This window comes from Rhinolophus sinicus, linkage group LG07 (assembly GCF_036562045.2).
Source record: "Rhinolophus sinicus isolate RSC01 linkage group LG07, ASM3656204v1, whole genome shotgun sequence".
NCBI classification, from domain to species: domain Eukaryota; kingdom Metazoa; phylum Chordata; class Mammalia; order Chiroptera; family Rhinolophidae; genus Rhinolophus; species Rhinolophus sinicus.
In genome coordinates, this window is record NC_133757.1 from 14,467,919 (window position 1) to 14,482,902 (window position 14,984).

The 14,984-nt window shown below is 44.9% G+C and overlaps 1 protein-coding gene across 37 annotated transcripts in view; it reads right to left on the bottom strand.

The window, feature by feature from the left end:
• TCF7L2 (transcription factor 7 like 2) overlaps window positions 1-14,984 on the bottom strand; it is a 192,289-nt gene that overhangs the window by 62,653 nt on the left and 114,652 nt on the right. For 13 of the 37 annotated variants that reach the window (XM_074339031.1, XM_074339029.1, XM_074339032.1 and 10 more), the window contains one exon: window positions 10,562-10,705. The exons of 20 other annotated variants lie outside the window; for them this stretch is intronic. In XM_074339031.1, coding sequence (XP_074195132.1) covers window positions 10,562-10,705 — 144 coding nt within the window. The remainder of the gene's footprint in view (window positions 1-10,561; window positions 10,706-14,984) is intronic. 4 more of the 37 variants (XM_074339028.1, XM_074339027.1, XM_074339035.1 and 1 more) reach the window with 1 other exon arrangement.

A 14,984-nucleotide genomic window follows, 5' to 3' on the forward strand; every position in this document is an offset into this window, starting at 1 on the left:
GTGATGAGGAGGTGAGCACCCCGGCTTTGCAAACATACGAAGACCCAGCCTTCAAATCCCAGCCCTAACCAATTTTCTCAGTGAAACCAAGGACAAAATTTTTTTTTAAATTTTGTGCCACATATTCCCTCCCCTTAAAGAATAGGGAAAACAGTTCCTACCTGGAGGAAGGATTAAATCAGTTAATATATGAAAACCAGTTAAACCAGAGCTTGTACATAGAAAGCACTCAATAAATGTTACTACTAGCTTATTTATATATAAAATTACAGTAATGTTAGTTTTTCTCTCCTGGAATAGCTATAAGGCTGAAATAAAAATATTTATGAAAAACTTAACCCAATGGCTGAAGGACAGAGTTTTAATAAATGGTGGGTAGTATTATTATAATATTAAACCACACCCCTACTAGAGATAGGGTTCATGCTTCCTTCGTTTCACACCAAAGAGATGAATTTAAAGACACTGAGAATTAATAAATAAGAACTAATGTTGACAGATGTTCACCAGGTTCCATGTACACCATCTGCTTTATAGATATTAACTCATTGAAATCACCCAGTAAATGAAGGAAGATAGGTACAAAATGTCCCTGTTTGTAGATGGAAAAACTTGCCTTGCTACGTTTTAGTGCGTGCACCTGGTCACTTCGCTAAGTCAGTGGCATAGCCAATGTTTGAATTCATGGAATCTTGACCCCACGCAATAACCATAACCAAGACCTAAAACCACATTACCTCTTCTTTTGAAGCAAGGTATCTATCTCATGCCAAAGAGGCTTGCAAGAATTGCCATGTTATCATTAAATCTAAAAGAGGGAATGACAAAACATCCTTTTTATGGAGAGGAAACCCATTGATTGAGAAGACCTTCCAGTAATGACCAAGGAGTAGATCAACACTGAAGAAGGGAGGAATTTCTTTTGGCAACTTGGACCACCATTTCATCTTGGACCACAATTTCATCGAAGCACCTCTATTCCACTCAACATGACAAAGAACTCAGTCCCCCTCCCTGGGTCCTACCTTCACTTTCTACCCCACTTGTTAATCAAGATGGCAGTAAGTTAAATTGCAGACGGTCATTTTTTTTATTGGAATACTAAGCCCATCAGTTTTCAGCTGGGTGGATGAAAGAATCTTTCGCTCTATTTTCTAAAGCAAATATTTAGTGCTTTCATCTTTTAGTGCCCTAACATGCAATCTGTCACCCAAAGAAGAAGAAGAAAATACCCTTCTCATGTGGGTGTTTGCAGAATGATATGTTTCTAATGCCAATCAGACAAATGGCAAGCAAATGGCAAGCACTTTCAAGAGTGGGGATGCTGGTCATTTCTGCATGCTCTTCTGGTGGCATATTTGAGAATTAAGGTACCCAGCCCCATGATTACACTTGCTCCACTTGTGAAAACAATGCCACCCCTGGCTGTCTAAAGTGCCCCTATCATTTCAATCAGAATGTAGAAAAGAAAGTTGTTTCTAAGCTGTTTTGTTCCTCTTGTTTTGCGTAGGTACCCATGCTTGTGTTGCTTTAACAGTGTGATGATTTTTTTTTTTTTTTTAATGAAAACCATTCTGCTTCCACCTGGAGGACACTCCTCTATAAAAACCTGCTGCCAGACAATGGTAGTTTCTTTATCAGCAAAACTCACTCCTCTCAGCTAAATCATGGATGCCCTGACTCTACCACACCCAGATTCCTTCAGCCTGGCTAGGGAGAGGAGGGGAGAGGGGGTTCCAGTAAGAAAGTTGGGTTACTTTTGTAGAAGGCAGTTATAATTCTTTGTCCTGATTCTGAAGTGATTTTAGATGTTGGAAAGCCACAGTGGTGTTTCTGGATGTTACCACCCCCTTCCTCCCCTACAATTTCTGCTTTCTGCACTGGGTCACTGTTCCCGCTTCTCAACTGGCTGAAATGGCATGTCTCCAAGTCATTACAAAGACAGGAATTAGATTACACAGGAATTTACATGTGTGTGACTCCTGTTACCTTCCCCAGCAAAATCCACCCTCAGAACATCATCTACTGTTCAGTCGAGTGTGACACTCTGAGCTGGGGACCTTTGAGGTCACTGCTCATTTCCCAAGAGGAGGATGGGCACACACAGGATCCTCACCACACAGTTTCTCTGCATTGCACTTTCCCTGAGAAAGTGTAAGCTCTGACGCACAGCGGGTGAAATGGCAGCTCTGGCCTTCCCCTGCCTGTACCAGCTTGTTCCAAAACCCGGCTGGGGGTGACCCCACGATCACGGAAGCACCTCAGGTGCTCCAAGCTCTCAGGTCCTGGTTTTCACCTAAGTAATGGGAGAACTGAGGACAATCTGGGAGAACCACATTGGGGCAACAAAATCTACAGATAATGCACCATTTTCCCTTTACACAGTATGCCCAACCCTCGACAATCTGCCCTGACATCTGGGAAGGAACAACATAGGTAATTCAAAGCAGAATATTCCAGAAGTAATTTTGGTTCACTCTGTTGCCTATGTGGTTAGCAATAACATATTTCCCTCACTAATTATATTTTTCTTTGGCCACGCTTAGAATCAGCTTGAATTCTCCTAAATCCACAAAGTGGCCCAAAGCATTCTGGGTATGTGGGCAAGAACAGCAGGTGCAAAAAATAGAAAATCTAACCAAGACTTGTCAGTAACAAGCTGATAACACCAAAACACTATGGTTTTTATCTCTTTTGCTGGAGAAGGTGTAGAGAAAGAAGGAATGTGGCAGAGACTTGGGTAATCAACAATGAAAATCATCCTCTGGATGAAAGAAATGAACCAAGTCAACACTACCTTTCAAAGAGCAAAAATGATAAAAAATAAAACCCACTTCTCCCATAACTACAAAGAGATAGCATGAGGGTACGTATAAAGTGATGGAGCTATTCCATATCCAGACGTTGGTAATATAAACTTATGCTAAATTCATAGAACTGTAGACCAAAAAAGGAAGAGTTTTGCTGTATGAGATATATATATATATATATACTAAATCCCACATCTCAAAAGAAATCTGGTTACCAGACCAAACAAAAAAGTCCAAACCTTTGGAGAGTGGGGGACACAGAAGTGTATGCAGTAAGTGGAAATCTGAAAAACAGACAGTTGCAGGTGACCCAACCAAGCAAGACTGCAGTGAAGAAGACCCTCCCACAGAACCTGATTTGAATACATTTCACTGTTCCAAGTAGGACAGGGCCAAGGAGAAACAAGTGTCCTATTTCCTTTAGAAGCAAACATATCTGTACATCATGAGAGCTAAGCATCCACACCCAGCCATTGCCACCGTCCCTACCAGATACAGTGGAAGGGGCACAGAAATGCCCCCCCCTTCAGGAACTGCATGTATTTCTGAAGCCAGTAAAAGATGCCGTAAGCCAATTTCTCCTCCCTCTCACCTCCACCCATCTTTCTCATGTGTTCTCATAAAAGTGGCAAGAAGAAAGAAACTTGTCCAAGAGACAGAGTTGTGAACAACCAACAGCCTGGATCTCCTTCCGGGTGGTTACGCGTTCCTTGTACTTTCTGGTGGAGGGGGCTTCTCGTTTCCCAGGGTAGAGTGGGCCTCTCACCTGTCACACTGGCGAACCACCAGGCCTGTCAGAAACCCAGCAGGCAGGAGCCAGCCTGAGCACATAGTGACTGAGAACTTCCGTGATCCCTCCGACCCCAACCCCAGCTCAGGTTCAAGCCAACATCATCTCCTGCCAGCTCTGTTTTCCTAAGCAGCAAGAGGCCACCACCAGGGCGACCGGGGGCTGCGACCGGAAGCTCAGGCAAAGTTTGGCAGACCAAGTGACCAGTGAGGTTGGGAAATGAACTGAGTGGCGCAGCTGTGCATCCTTTGGTCACTCCAATTCCTTCCCACCTCCCTTCACTCTCACTTCTTCTTTCTCTGGTGTTATTTAGTTCCTTTCTTGTCCCCACCCTCCCTTGTTGGAAGGAACTAACTTTTCCAAAACCAAAACTTTCACTCTGAGAACAAACAGGCCTCTCATTTAGACTTTCCCAGAGAAAAAAATGTTCTCTCCTGCTGCTTTGGTGGCCGAGCTGTCTGTGAGCATGCTCAGGGTGGCACGGCCCCGGAGATATTGAGTGTGCACATGGGCAGGCACACACGCCCCATGAGGTTTATAACCAAGACTGAAAAACTCCGAGGCTGTACAAAGGCCACCTCCTTCCTCATTTTCAGCTCAAGCAGAAGAGGCCAGCCACTGACTGGAGAGGACAGCCCATGGAAAGGGAGACCAAAACTTGAACCTGGCCTCCTCAGGGACAATATGCCACTTTTACCACCTTGCTCCCCAAACCAGACAAAAACCAATTTTTTTTCCATGACTGCCTATTTTAATGTAAACAGGTTTGAAATGGACTTTCAGAGATAGGATGGAGAAAGTTGAAAAAGCATGGAACAAAGCATGAAAGATGGGGTATGTAACTCCTAGTATCATCTCTTGTTACAGTACCTGCAGCTGATGAATAAATACCTTTTGAATAAGGTGTGTAGGGCTGGCCTGATAAGCAAGAATTAAAACTAAGACCTTCCACTTGGCTTACTTGACAATAACTGCCCGTAACAAAAATGAGTAAATTAAGTTCTGGAGTCGGAGCTGAAACACATGGTTCCTCTCTGTTCCCAAATTCCAAACATCTACCTCACTGGTACTAAAGACAATGATAATAGGAAAGGACTCTGAGAAACAGAGAGACAGACAGACTGCCTGACTCGACAGACCATGTCAAAACCACTAGTGAAAAGCATCTACCCCCTCCCTTCACGTACTGAGGAAGTATGACGTGGGGGCCTGAAAGGACTAAAAAGTCTTAAGGTTAATTTAAACTCACCCTTGACACAGTGTAGCCATTAAAAGCCAATCTGTCACCTCACAAAATTACAAAAAGGGAGGACCCAAAACAATAAACTTTGTGGATGACAACATGCCACGCATCAAAGGCCCAAGTCTTCTCTATTAATGACCTTTGTCACACAGGATGTAAAGAAAACATGTGACTCACAAAGAATGGGGGAAAGGGAGGTAGTCGCAGAGATAAGAGCCCTGATACAGCCCGTGGTGTCCTGGCGGATGTCAGGCGGCCCAGGAGGCTTGGATGCGGGGCGAAAGAACACCCCCACCTTCCTTCGCTCCTTAGAGGACCTCCATGTACTCTGCCTGGGCTTCCTACTTCCTATACCAGCTTCACAGAGTGGGAAGAAAGTGTAAGAAGTGAAAAGAACAGCATGTACAGCATTCAGTCCAAGGAATGGCAAACAACATGGGAAAGAAACAGGGTCCAGAATGATCCTCTCCCTCTCTGGGCCTGTTTCCCCAGTGGGGAGCGCTCTACAAGTTGTGTCCAATCTGTGTCAATCACGTAGGGGGCGCCGATAAGGTGGGGTGGGGGGTCAGGGGGTCATCGTGTTCATGATGCGCTGGGATGGGACTTCACTGAGGTGTTAGAAAACTCAAGTTAGGGGGCGGCCGGATGGCTCAGTTGGTTAGAGCGCGAGCTCTTAACAACAAGGTTGCCGGTTCAATTCCCACGTGGGATGGAGGGCTGCGCCCCTGCAACCAAAGAATGAAAATGGCAACTGGACGTGGAGCTGAGCTGTGCCCTCCACAACTAGATTGAAGGACAACGACTGATGGATCCTGGAAAAACACACCATTCCCCAATAAAAAAAATTAAAAATAATAATAATAGTTTTTAAAAAAGAGGAAAAAAGAAAGCTCAAGTTAGCCACTAAGGTGTCCATTATCAGGAGAGGAAATTCAGGAGCTCATTTTTCAACAAAGAAGCTATGCAAATAGGGAAGGAGAGGAAGGAGAAATAACAAAATAACATGGGTGGTCCCCTAGCCACCTCGCTTTGAGAATGAATGGGGGGAGTGGGGCGGGGGGTGCATGAATTTGCTGATCATGCACAGAAAGATCCAGGGCGTGCTGGCTAAGCCATGGGTGACACACGTCATAAGGGCATTCTGAAATGTCTGGAGCCATTTGTCTTCGCGGTTTTCAACACACACCCTGTCCCACGTGAAATGCAATGCTCTGTAATAGTGAAACTTTGGAAACAGTCTGTTTGCACTGGAGCAGTGACTAAGCACACCGGGGGACACCCACTCCTAGAATGGATGACCATTAGAAGCTTTATGAAGAGTCTTTCGTGACAGATGTAGGAAAAGTATTTCTATGACAAGAGAGGTCATTTAAACAGAAAACAATGCATATATGCTATCAGCCCACCTATGAGTTTTAAAACATCTTTTAAAACACTGATTTGGATGTATATCAAAATACTAACTTTGCCTTCGAGAAGTATTTTTACTGTTTTCTCATCCTGCTTCTCTATGTAATCAATGAAGTCACATCCCCAGAGCATTGTGACCATGATGTAGCAGCCCCCCCCCCCCGTACCCCCTATATCAGAGCCCCCTACACGACTGACAGCTTGGACACAACTTATGCAGTGCTCCCCACCCAGCAGGGAGACATGAATGGGAGGACAAACTCACCATTTCAGCAAACAGAATGCTTGCTACTCCATGGTTATAATGCAGAGATTTACACAGCGAACACTTCCCTTCTAATGCATATTGTTGTGTAAATCCAGAGTTTTCCACACATAACAAGTATTGAAAAATAGAGTACCAAGGAAGTGAAGCAATATCTATATTTGTTTCAATGACTAACAAGCAAAAATAAAGCTTCAGCCGTGATGCCATGCTGTTTAGAAATCAGACATATAATAAAGCCACAGATTTATAGGATGTGGTCTAATAAACCTAAGAAAAGTTTCATTTCCCCTCAGCAGAATGGTTACTCCCTGTCTATGTGACTAGCTGTGCAGTTAGCAGAAGTCTCTTCTTTCTTTAAACGTTGTGTGTGAGGTCAATGAGCAAGTACCAATAATAATATACCCCTCCTGCACACACACTCACACACTCACTCGCTCATACACACACTCACACACTCACTCGCTCATACACACTCACACACACACTCACTCACACACACACTCGCTCATACTCACACACACTCTCACACACTCGCTCATACTCACACACACACACTCGCTCATACACACTCGCTCATACACACACACTCTCACACACACTCGCTCATACTCACACACACACTCGCTCATACTCACACACTCACTCACACAGACTCGCTCATACACACACACACACTCACTCGCTCATACTCACACACTCACTCGCTCATACTCACACTCACACACAACACACACACGCACACACACACAGGCTCATACTCACACATTCCCTAAAAATAGGCTTAACACTAGCAAAAGGTAGTGTTAACTTAACACAACCAAAACATCAGAAGGGACACCCACACAGCCTACCATCTTGCTAATATCCCTACCGATTAGAAAAGTCTGTATAAGTCCTGAAGAGGAAGGAAGCACGGAATAAGGGAAGGATTGGGACAAAGAACTTTTTAAAAGATTGTTTGCAAGCATTTCCGTGAAAATGGTATTGACTAAGCAATTACAGGAAAAAAATACTTTCTTTCTTATCTGAACACATTTATGCCATGGGCCACACCCTATGATTGTCACTATCAAACAGGTTAATAGCCCCAATGTAATGACTTTGTATGGTTAGCTTTAAAATGTGCAGGAATAGCTAACTAGAAAGAAGTGAGTCATGCCTGTCCAGGTGGGTATTGACTTTCTTAGTCATATTTACTCAACTGGTAGACCAACCTTACTTCCCTCGAGGAGAGAACTAAAGGGTTAGAATGAGGCTGAACTGCAAGGAAAGAGTGAGAAGGGACAATGAAAGTTAAATATGGATGGGGTCAGAAAGTATCCAGAATGTGGAACTTGTAAAGCAAAAACTGGACTCTGGATGTTTCCTCCCAGTTCCCGAGAAGGCTGCGTAGGCAACAGCACCCAGTATGTTCTGCTTTAGCAAGCGAAAGACTCCAAACCATAGGATGTTGCCAGGGTCTTTTGTTAACAGCATTTCTACAGCTCCACCCCTCTGCTGTGTGACCTTAAGCAAGGTGCTTAACCTCCCTGTGGCTCTTTGGCAAAATGGGAATAATCACTGCACCTCCCTTTTAGGGTTTTCAGGCTGCAAAGGATTGTATAGGCAAATCGCTAGGCAGGCATTCCATTGCCATCCCCTTCTTATAGACACAGGGGTTGTATCCCAGAAGGGTAAAGCACCTTTCCAACACAGGTGAGAGAGAACGCTGGACTCAAACCCAGCTGACCCCAGTCATGTGTGCTTTCCTCTACGCTAACCCAGGGCCGCCTCTAGCACACCCATGCTATGGATGGGGGTTTCCACACACCACTCCAATTCCTGAAGTAGGAAGTACACGAATGATACATAAGTAATTGCTGTGACAGGCTACATGGAAACCCTGCTGCACAACTGAGCTGCCCCAGCAGGGGCCGGCCCATCACAGGGACACGCTATCTATGCGTGATTCCCCAAGAAATCTGCCATAAAAATGCCAGTTACTTGTGCCAGACCAAGCATGCCAGTTCCTCTGGCCAAGCCCCACTCCACAGGCTTGCTCATTTGATGCTCAGAACAGCCCCAGTGGGACACCGCCCCCCCCTCGCTGATGTTGAAACTGAGGCACAGAGCAGGTGGGTAACCTGCACAAGTTCACAGAGCCCGTGAGTGGTGTCTCTGTGTCTGGCCGAGTCCCCATTTTGGGAATTAGACCCAATCCTGGAAGTGGGGCATATTGGCACTTGCCCAGGAGATGTTTCCTTGTTCTGAGGGGCAAAGCTGGAAAATGAGACTGTCACTGGCGCCGAGGATCTAATCTGTGCCTGCGGATCTCCAGGCATAAGGCAGAAACCCAGTCTTTCTGTTTCGTTTTCCTCATACTCAAAATGAGTGCCTGGTTCTCCTTTATCTACCTCATAACTCCGACCAAAGATTAATGAGTTACCATTTGCCGGGCCCCGGTAAAGGAATAGCTATGTTCGGTATGGCCTTCTGATAGTCAGAACGAACAACTACACTTATTAAAAGCCGGACAAGGGAGGGGGCTGCTGAGAAGAAGCTTCCATCGGGCCCTGTCAGACCCAGGCCACTTGAAGGACACAGGGTTTACACACACACACCGGGCTCCAGGGAATCTGGACACAGGCATAATCAGAGGAAAGAAGGGGCTTTCCAAAAGACTCCAGAAACATCCTCAGTTTTATTCACATCTGGCCAAAAGGGGAATGGGTAGACAAGGCAGAGAGATGTCCACAAGACACCAATCCATAAAGCTATTAACCAGAACTAAGACACATGATAGTGTACAAAAGCAGTCTTTGTGTTATGTCAAGTGAAAAGAAAATACAAAACTGTACAATTTCTACTTTGCGAAACTTTTAAAGTTTAGACCCATGAATGGGGAGAAAGAAATGCATCCAAATATTAAGAGATTATGAACACATAAAAAGATTGTGGGTGTTCACATTTGCTTCTGCGTGTTTCTCTACATCCCCAGTTCTCTTAAAGGGCTATGTACTACTTCAATTAGAACAAGCTTTTAAAAATGATTTAGTGCACCTCTTCTACCACGGCAAGACACACACACACGTGTTCATATACTCTAGGCCTGTTTTCTATCCCTGTAACCCTAATAGATAGCATAGCATCCAGCACATAGTAGGTACACAATAAATGTTTTTAAAAGATAGAGGACTTTACTAATTGGCTCTTAAATATTCACTTTCCCTTTTTTTGTTTGTTTTTTTAAAAAAGCTAGCATTAGTACTAAATCATTTGCTGTTTAAGACTAAAGAGTTACCTTAAAATTTTTATCTGCATTGACTTTTGCTTTTCTGAAGATGAAAGCACGTTCTAGATGTCCTTTATTCTTTGGAAAAACTAATTTGAAGAGAACTGTCACTCCCAAGCATGGAGCAGTGTAGAGGTATTGACAACGTATTGAATTATTTAAAGAAAATTAACAATGCTTCCTGTCCTTGGGAGAGCAACATCTGTGAGAAAAGCCATTCACTGCGACCTCAGAAAGGTGTTATTGCAGAAGAGCGAGCATTTCTCAGCACGCTGAATTCTAAAGGAAAATCTGTAAGTTCTAAATGACTAATAATAAAAGCAAAGTTAAGAGGATAACTTCTCCACCTGAAGCTATAAAGAGCCCCCAGAAAATTACTTCCTGGGGGTCACGTTTAATGGGATAATGCGTTGTTCATCGTTCTTCATTCTCACAAAAGCTACGCATGACACTGGACCACCGGCCTTTAGGGGAAGTCAGGTGCGGCCTTTATGGGAAGTCAGGTGCGGGAGTCAGGCAGGCACCTTGGGTTCACGCGAGCACCACCCTCTACCCTCCCTCTTCTCATAAACTGGCCTTTTTATGGCTATGATAAACCTATCTGTGGTCAGTACACCCAGACATCATGGCACCCGATATGACAGTGACCCGGCGGGAATTCAGGGACCATGGTGGACGGGGCCCTGCCCTAGCTCGAGGTAAACTTTGGATGGGTGGTTTCATTTCAGAGCTGGCTCGTCTCATACCGTCATTTTGCTGTGCGACCTACCTCCAAACACCAGGGCTCCCCAACTTTTTGTAAAGAGTGGCTCCTTTTCATGTCCCTGAAGACTTGAGTGCTGACAGTGAAGTCTGAGGGGGGGTAGAGGTGCTGACAGTCATGTCCCTGAGTGCAGCAAGGGAGGGGGCACTGCTGCCAGGAAGAAAGGGGAACAGAGTGAGGCTCCAGAGGGAGGGGGACGCGGTCACCAAGGCATTCAGGGCCCAGCCTGACTTTCTACCCTAACCCACACTCTACAAACTCCAAGCAAGGAGGATTCCAGTTCCCCACAGAACTCTTCCACCGCCCTGTCACCAGTGTGTGGTCCCATCTAGTGACATCTTAAACACAACCTCCTCCATGCAGCCTTTCTGGTGTTGCGTCCCTTCCCGCTATTCCCACCTCTGGCCATCATTTTCCAGATGGACACAGCCATGGGAGCACTGGGCCTCTGGTGAGCCAGCTGGCTAGCATATGCTCTCTGTCTCTCTCTGTCTCGCTCTCTCTTAACTTACCTTACTCAATCTTCTATTAGTTTAAGCCATGTGGTACTGCTGACATTTCTACCTACAAATATGCAATTACATATGGCTCCAGCAATATAGCTATTTGTTTTAACACCTTTCCCTCTGCCAGACTGTAATCTTTTTGAGAGAAGCAACTCCACTGACATCTCTGGACTCCTCGAAAGAGCTGACAGCACACACCTTGAGTGCTCAAAAAGTATGTGGGGCACTAAATTTCCAGCCCACTGGAGCCCCGTCCTGAGAACTGCCTCAGTTTACCAGCTGCCTACTCCTGTGTGACTCTAGACAGAGATGTGCATGTTCTTTCGCTGCTCCTCACAACACCCTGAGAGGTAGTACCATCATGCTCATTTCACAGAGGAGGAAACTGACTCAGAGACATTAAGGGGCATGCCCAAGGTCACACAGCTAGTCAATGGCAGAGGGGGAATACGGACCAGGTCTCAGCTGACTCACAGTGCTGCTGTGTAGACTCGTTTGCCTGTCCAGGTGTCGGCTACTGTTCTATAAGTGGGATAGAGAATTTAGGGGTGTAAAGGGCAACCTGGGGTCCAAGAAGAGCTGTTTCGCAACAAAGAAATATCACTCTGATTGTTTAAAAAAAAAAGGAAAGGAAGTATCTGTGCCCATTGTAAAGGATGTGTGCCTTCTTTGCGCTAGAGTTTTTGAAGTTTTGTGTTTTCTTTGTTTTGTTTTTTTTATTAAATTTATTGGGGTGACAATTGTTAGTAAAATTACATAGATTTCAGGTGTACAATTCTGTATTACATCATCTATAAATCCCATTGTGTGTTCATCACCCAGAGTGTATATGAAGGAAAATTCCCTACACAAATTCCTCACCCATCGTAATCCTGAATAACAGAACTCAGGATGAAGAATATGAGATTGAACACAAGACCCAATTATCTAATGGTCTGATATTCACTAAATAGCAGAATGAGCACAGTGAGATACTGACGACTGGGAGATAGGAAGTCAGTAGAAATAAAGGGCAAAGCGATAAAACAGCAGCCACATTTCCAGAGAACTCTACATAGTTATCCTATGTCCTAGTCCTCCCACAGGTGGTTTATCCAGGTGGATTAAAACCATTCAAAGGCCGTGTGAACTCCCCAAATGAGAAGGAGCCACCTCACCTACAAAGTGGGGCTACTCCAGGGCCTTTCACTGGTGGCAGCTGTCCCTATGTCTAGATTTAAAAAGCCACGAATGGGAGCGGCCGGATGGCTCAGTTGTTTAGAGCGTGAGTTCTGAACAACAGGGTTGCTGGTTCGATTGCCACACGGGCCAGTGAGCTGCGCCCTCTACAACTAGATTGAAGACAACGAGCTGCCACTGAGCTTCCGGAGGGGTGGCCAGACGGCTTAGTTGGTTAGAGCAGGAGCTCTCACCAACAAGGTTGGTGGTTCAATTCCCACATGGGATGGTGGGCTGTGCCCCCTGCAACTAAAGATTGAAAACGGCGACTGGACTTGGAGCTGAGCTGTGCCCTCCACAACTAGATTGAAGAATAACAACTTGGAGCTGATGAGCCCTGGAGAAACACACTGTTCCCCAATATTCCCCAATAAAAAAATAAAAATAAATTAAAAAAAAAAAGCCACCAATGCCTGGAGCCCTGAGGACTGCCCCCCAGGAAGGGCCTCCCAAACCACAAAGGAAGCACAGGCTGCCCATCCCTGGAGGTCTCTGGTCTCCACAGCGCTCATCTGTAAACAGGGGCTCATTTGTAAACAGGGGCGTGAGTCACCAGGCAAGCATGAGTCCATTTGCAAGATTAGCCCAGCTTTACATCTAAGGTAATACTATTCCGCCCTGTCACAGCAGTGACTCACCTGACAGCCTCCCACCAAAAGTAACAAGGTTTAACCCTACAATTGTTCCTGGAAGGAACCCAGCAATATAGGGGTTTCAATCCTTGTCTGCTTGCTTTGTTTTCTAACACAATGCTGAGAGCAAAGGGGGCCAGTTCCGGAGAGCAAGTGCCCCAGAGGAGTTTGGAAAAGAAATGTATCTAAGGTTACCACAGACCACATCATCTTCATTATCTTCCCATGGCCTCTCCACAGGGCCTATACTCCCTTAGGGGCCTGTGGCTTATGAGGGAATGTCACACACACACACACACACACACCGCCACGTACGATCTGGATACTCTTCCACACATGCCTGAGAACCTCAGAGCCAATTTTTCAGGTCTCTTTTACCAATCCTGCAGGAGCTGCCAGATTTGAAATTTGTGAGACTCACCTTATCCCCCATCTTATCTTATGGGCCTACCCTCCTTTTCTTTATTCTAATTCCCTTACTTAATTATTTCCCATCCCTTTGTATAGTATGAAGCCCTGTAAGCCACTTCAAATTTGGGAGGTTGTAAGATGTCTTATAAACAAATTCAAGTGTATATACAAATTCAAAGTCATTCTGTACCGAGATACAACTGCAGTTCAGTCCTCCTGACAAGTACAAAACTCTGTCATGGATTCTGAAGATTAAAAAGCAGACGTCTGCTGAGTTTTCTGCTCAGCATCTATTTGTGCCTTTTCTCATAACAGTACACCCTGTGGTACAGGTGGAATGGACACCACCCCTAACTCTGGGAATGGTCAGGATTGCTCAATCCAAATGCACTCAGTATATTACACCCCCCTACCACAGCCGCTGGTTCAAATTATGGGGCAAGATAAGATCTCTCTGGACTTGAAGCTGCCGCATGCAATGAAGTCAACCTGGAGGAAAGCAGAGCCACGAGTTGGGGCAAATGGTGCCGATATATGTGCACCTGGATCCAGCCAGGCCTGATGCATGTAAACTGTGGGATTTTCAGCTATGGGTCAATAAACTCATTTTGCTTAAGCTGGTTTGAGTTGGGTTCAAGGAGAGAGAGGAGCATCAGGACTGGAGCAGTCTAGTCACCTTAGTGAGACTGACCTCAGTAATTGGCCACCAGCAAGTCACATGGTAAGACGGAAAAAACTGGAGACTCTCCAGGAAAGTAAATGAAAGCCTTGTGAGTTTCATGTTCCTGAAATGATCAGAGAGGTGTTCCAAGACAATATATCAGAGCAGGTCGGTGTCTGGTACTTTTTGAAATAAGAATGTCTGGGACAGAGGGAGGGGGACCTTGAGCAACTACACACCTGCTAGAATTGTTACTCGACTCTCCTTCTCCTCTAGTGTCTCTGAAGATACTGGTTATACTGACCTACTTTAACATGTGGTCCCCAGAAATTAGGGGCCACGAATACTTAACAGTGCTTAATTTGCTTCCCAGCTTTCCCTAGAAACACCGCCTATTTGTGACAGAGGATTTCAAGAGGTGCATTTCTTCTGGGGAAGGAGACATTACAAAAAAGGTAGGCAAAAGGGATGGTGGGTTTCATTTGCACTGATCACTCGGCACCTGATGATGACACAGTGTGTTGACCAGTTCTGGACACGGCCACATGGATCGAGAATCAACACTGCTAGAGAAAGCAGCAATATTTGTGTATTTTACTATTTTGTTTCTTTATGAGCTTACAGTCCCCTTTCAACAGGTGGCTGGGGAATATTCAAATGATAACACAATAGAATGAAACTCAATGAGCTGGAAAGTACAATTTGCTCTTCTAGCAAAAATAAACAAAAAACAAAAGAGTATAGAAGAAGAAGATGAAAAGCATTTAAAAAACAAAAGCCCTGAAAATACTAAAGCCTCCAGAGAGAAAGATTTTGTAGGAAATAATGTTATTCAGACCCAGTTTGGCCAATTGCTTTTGGCTGTTGGGAGAATTCTGAGCCCACCTCTTAGATGGGAAGAAAAAATAAAAGTTTTCAACTTTGTCTCAGAAAAGTTTGGTGTGATGGTTAATTTTATGTGTCAACTTCACTGGGCTACGGGGTGCCCAGATATTTGGTCA